This window comes from Amia ocellicauda, chromosome 3 (genome assembly GCF_036373705.1).
Source record: "Amia ocellicauda isolate fAmiCal2 chromosome 3, fAmiCal2.hap1, whole genome shotgun sequence".
Taxonomy (NCBI): Eukaryota; Metazoa; Chordata; class Actinopteri; order Amiiformes; family Amiidae; genus Amia; species Amia ocellicauda.
The window spans coordinates 45,554,586-45,559,920 of record NC_089852.1 but is presented as its reverse complement, the minus strand read 5'-3'; the positions used below and the strand labels follow the sequence as shown (position 1 = coordinate 45,559,920).

The 5,335-nt window shown below is 39.0% G+C and overlaps 1 protein-coding gene across 1 annotated transcript; it reads left to right on the top strand.

The window, feature by feature from the left end:
- The first annotated feature begins 3,998 nt into the window (after positions 1–3,998).
- LOC136747190 (olfactory receptor 1E16-like) lies at positions 3,999–4,955 on the top strand. The gene has a single exon (XM_066700144.1). It carries the CDS (start codon positions 3,999–4,001, stop codon positions 4,953–4,955), a length of 957 nt encoding a protein of 318 aa, XP_066556241.1.
- The last annotated feature ends 380 nt before the right edge of the window (positions 4,956–5,335 follow it).

Below are 5,335 nucleotides of genomic sequence, written 5' to 3'. Positions count from 1 at the left end.
TTGATGTAGAACACTTCATGTGCCGATGAGCTCAGGAATTCTGATAACTTTGGGGGAGAGGTCTTCTTTAGATCAACGCTCCAGCTAACGGCTTTGAATGCTCTTATCAAAATACACCCCAACTTAACGCTACAGTGTGGTCAGCTACAAGGTAAATTACACCTCCTAGTGGAGGCTTGTGTGACCCTTTGAGTGCAGGTGTTACACTTACACAGATTTCTTCGCAGTATCTGGATGTGGCAACAGCAATGGTCAACTCGAGAACTGCATATGTATGATAACCTAATATAAATTAATACTGGTCCGTCCACATTATCAGGGGACAAAGCAGCTCTCTTTTTCTTGATGATGTGGCCAGAGAGTGAGAACAACCTCTCACAAGGCACTGTGGTTGCAGGTGTTGACAGGTACTTGCGTGCAATGCGTGCCAGCAGGACATGTGCTCCTTCTCTTGTTGACCACCACTGCAGTGGACACTGGTCCATGTTGATTTTGGGCTCTGATTTGTAGTGGTCCAGACATTTGTCACTGGACTCTTCATCATCTGAATCTGAATCAAATGAACCAAGCAAGAATACTGACATCCTGCTCTTCTTTGGTGGCTGTTTTCCTGATGTATCTGCAGATGGTTGTTGCACCAGCCTCTCCTCTTTTACCAGGTTCCTTATTGCTTACCTCATTCTTTTCAACATTGGGAAGACACTTCAGGTCATTAAACCTGGGCAGTATCGATCTTCAGTCATGTGAGGTTGGTGCTTTCCTTCTGTTTAGCTGGGTCTCTGGTTAACACATTCTTGAACCTCACCACATAGACTGGATCATTGTCTGATGGCTCCATAACTCTGAAAAAGTGGCACAATGCTAGTAACACCACTGAACAGGAAATGTACTACTGTCCCCCCAGGAGTTCAGTCACATTTCTGCAGTGGAAAGAACAAGATGTTTGAAACATGTCAGTAAATTGTAATTAATTACACAGTGACACACACACACACACACACACACACACACATAGAGAGAGAACACCGATGACAGATAGAGGGGGATAAAACACACACACACACACAAGACAGAGGAATAGAGCACCCCCCCACACACACACACATAATACACACACAGATAGAGAGAACACACACATATAAGACACAGGAAGAGAGGAAACAAACACACAAGCACACATAACACACACACACAAACACACACACACACACACACACACAGGTAGAGAGATCACAAACACTAGAGAGAGAAATATGCGGTCAACATGGCAATTTTGCTGTTTTGCTGAGCCATGGTGGTGGACAGTGGTGATTGGTTTTGCTGGATCTGCTTGACCATCTCTAGGGTAGAATTCCATCTGGTTGCGACATCCTGTACAAGTGGTTCTTGATTCTGTTCAAGTGCAACTTGCTGTTCTCCTAATTCCTGAGAATTTGATGGACTGTGCTTCACGTGTCCAACAATTTTGCGACATTTGGCCAGAACACTGTTGAATTTGTATACAGTCGTGTTCTTTGCACACTATGGACCATGCAGGGCAGGTGTTCAAATGGTAGTAGTCTCGCGGCTGCCGTCATGTTCTGAGCACTGTCCGTCCCAAGTGTTGTTAACTTTTGCTCTACTGTCCAATCTTTGGCAACTTCCAAAAAATGGTCAGCACATGTCTCCACAAAAGTGATGCTCTGTAGTTTGACTCCCAGTAACAGCAAACGAATGCAATCGCCACTCTTCATCTATGAAATGTGCTGTGATACCCAAGTAGTTGTCATTGCTCACAGATATCCAGTGATCTCCTGTGAGAGCGACGTCCTTTGCTTTCTCCATCATGTCCATCCTCTGCTCCCCCTCACTGTCATACAAACTGTGTATTCTCGACACAATCGTTCTTCTCAAGGATAGATTGTAAGACGTGTCTCCCATTTGAATGATTTCTCTCAGTCCCTCGTCTTCCACTGTGTTAACTGGGCGGCAGTTTCTAACTAACCATTTAGCTAAAGCATCGGTTAACTTTTCAGTCACAGGTTTGGTCAATGGCCCGCCATGATTACTGTACTGCGGTAACATGGATCGGCAAGGCCCTCCTGTAGCCTTGCTAGTTACATTGATAGTACCTGGGTGTTTTGCTTTTAAATGGTATACTAAAGACAAATTGCTTCTATGGTATTTGAATTCGGCTTTACAAATTGTACACACCACCTTTGTTTTGTCAAAAGCACCATCAGGCAACTTTTTAAATGTGAATGTTCCTCCTAAAACTCCACCCTTGTCCTTCTCCATCATGCCAGAATGACTTGCCTCAGCACACTCCACAATAGACGCTGCAACAGAATTATAGTGTTTGTGATTGAAGAATAAAAAAAGTGCTGTGTCAATTGCGTTTTTTTTTTTAATGCATTAAACAGTTTAAATTAATCACAAAGATTAATGTGATAATTCCTCCAGCCCTAATATTTATATAGCATGTCTACTACATATACACATATGTGTGTTCTGTGGCTCTACAATAAGTTAATGCACTCATGGTTACAAAGTGGAGAACGTATAATGATGTGGGGATGAATTGATGTGGGGACGAATTGACACTGGGACGAACTGTCATGGGGACGAATTGTCAAGGACCCCTTGGAAGGAGTGCATTTTCTCACTCATACCTGACCTACATTAGTGCTGGTGAGATCATGCCAGATGATGGCTCCCTATTATACTGACTTTTCAAGACAAATTGAAACAGTAACTCAGAACAAGAACAGCAGAGGATGTGCCTCTTATCAGTTCTGAGGGCAGTTCTGAGAGATTAACACTGTGGAGCTGCAGAAATGATCAGGTTTACAGCACAGGACACTCTTGAAGAGAGTTGGGTATTGCTGGGTTTATGCCTGATAAGTCCTGGATCCATAGAGAGTCTCACACAACAGGGAATAGCTGCACAAGACTTTTATCCTGTATTTGTTATATTTTTAGTTCAGTCACATTATCATTTTCCCTTTTAAAGCTACACACATCTGTATCTGTATCAACAAACTAATGTCTCAGGAGTAGAGGTTAAAGGGACCAGAGAATTCCACACTGTGTTTCCCTGGCTGATTCCAATGTTGTGCGTCATCAAGTCGTGTTTATAAAAGGTTCTGGTCTGCTGATACAGATACAAACACATATCTGGTCTGACAGGACTTTTTCTTTCCTTTACCAAGAAAACAAATGGGCAGCTTTTAAATAGTATTGTGTTTGATTAGATCCATTTTATTATTTTACCTGCATTGTCATAACCCTCTTGTTACAGCCTGGTGAGTATCACTCAAAGATTCATAGTTTGGTCATCTTTGGAATGAGGACTGAGGATTTTGCTTGTTTGTTGTGTTTGTTAGTGGTGTTTTGTTTTTTGGAATGCAGTATGGATTTGTAATTTGCAAATAAGTACAGGGGTCAAAACAGTTCGCCAAATTTTGCCAAAAAATCAAGCTTAGAACTCATATCAAAATAAAAAAAAAAAATAGTTTTGGTTTATGGAGACAAAAATCTAATCAATCATGTAGCTTTAAAATCTGTTATTCTTTTTCAAAACAACTTTATTTTTTTAGATATTTGCGGTGTTGCGGTAGCAAGTGGTTTCTGATGCTACTGATGCAATGCTGTTGGCAAAGACAGATATATATATGTATTTATTTATTCATTCAATTTACTGTTGTTTCAGGAAGATAGTGACTAAATATGGTGGTCTGCTCCCTGAGAGTGATGAAACACCAGCAGAGTTCAGGCACTGAGAGTAACAGTACTGCAGGGAAGATATTAATATATTCATATATTCATATATATATATATATATATATATATATATATATATATTATTAATAATTTAAAGTAGAGCTATGGAATGCAATAAAGCAAATGATTGCTATATAATTTGACTTCTGCCAATGGTGATTATTATTATTATTTGTTTTAATTGAGTTTAATCGCATTTATTATTGCAGGTCAAAGAAATACTAAATCAGTCTGCCATGAGCTCCTTGAATTCAACAGTTTCTCCCAATGCTGCATTTGTTCGGCCTCAGTTCTTTTACATCAATGGCTTTTCCAACATCCCACATGTGAAGTACTATTACATTTTCCTGTGCTTTGTTTATGCTGTGACTGTGTTTGCAAACTTTTTCATCATATTCATTATATACACAGATAAAAGTCTTCACACGCCTAAATATGTCGCTGTTTTAAATTTAGCTGTAGTTGACATCTGTGAAAGCACAGCTCTTATTCCTAGGTTAATTGATACCTTTCTCTTTGATACTCAGTTCATCACATATGAAGCCTGCTTGGCCAACATGTTCTTTGTGCATTTAGGTACTTCCATGCAGTCACTCACTCTTGTTGTACTAGCCTATGACAGGTTTGTTGCTATATGCTTTCCACTAAGATATCACATAATTATGACAAATACTTCAATGTTTGTGATTATAGCATGTGTCTGGGTTTTTACAGCAACCCTAATCATAACTCTTGTACTTTTAACCACCAGACTATCATTTTGCAGATCCATTGTCATTGAGAGCTATTTCTGTGATTATGGGCCTCTGTATCGAATGGCCTGTAATGACAATTACTCACAACACATTCATGCAATCATCTGTATAACAGTGTTTACCTTCATGCCTTTCTCTCTGATTGTGCTGTCTTATGTGTGTATACTATCTGCACTGTTAAAAATAGCATCAGGTGAGGAACGGTTAAAAGCAATGAAAACTTGCACCTCCCATTTTATCTTAGTAATAATTGGTTATCTGCCTTTTTTCATCACATACATTGCTGCATTACTGTCTGTTATTAATCTAAATACCAGGATAATATGTTCATCCTTGTCCTCCACCATTCCTGCAATGCTGAACCCTATCGTTTTTACATTAAAAACAGAGGAGATAATAGGGGCAATTAGAAAGCTTTACAAAAGAAACAAAAAGTAGTAAATCAATCAATGTTTACTTCAAGACCAAATACAAAAAATAAAATAAAAATAAAAAGATAGAAAACTACACCTACTGAAACAGTGGTAATGAAATGAAATATTAAATACAATTACAAACTTCAACCTTTTACTGTAAACTATTCCAACTACTATTCCAAGTACTCTACTATTCAATGCATTTATTGTGACAAGATCACAAGAATATACATATACATATGGCAAGCTAAATTATCATTTAGGGATATCTCTAAATCATTAAAGATATCTGCAAATCGTTTAGAGATATCTTCAAATGACTTCCTGTGGGTCCATGACAATTCATCGTCCCCATCATTATACGTTCTCCACTTGAGCATTTGTACCCATGAGTGCATTCAC

What these genes read in the sequence shown, in the direction of transcription:
- LOC136747190 (XM_066700144.1), top strand. Translation starts at nt 3,999, where the DNA reads ATGAGCTCCTTGAATTCAACAGTTTCTCCCAATGCTGCATTTGTTCGG.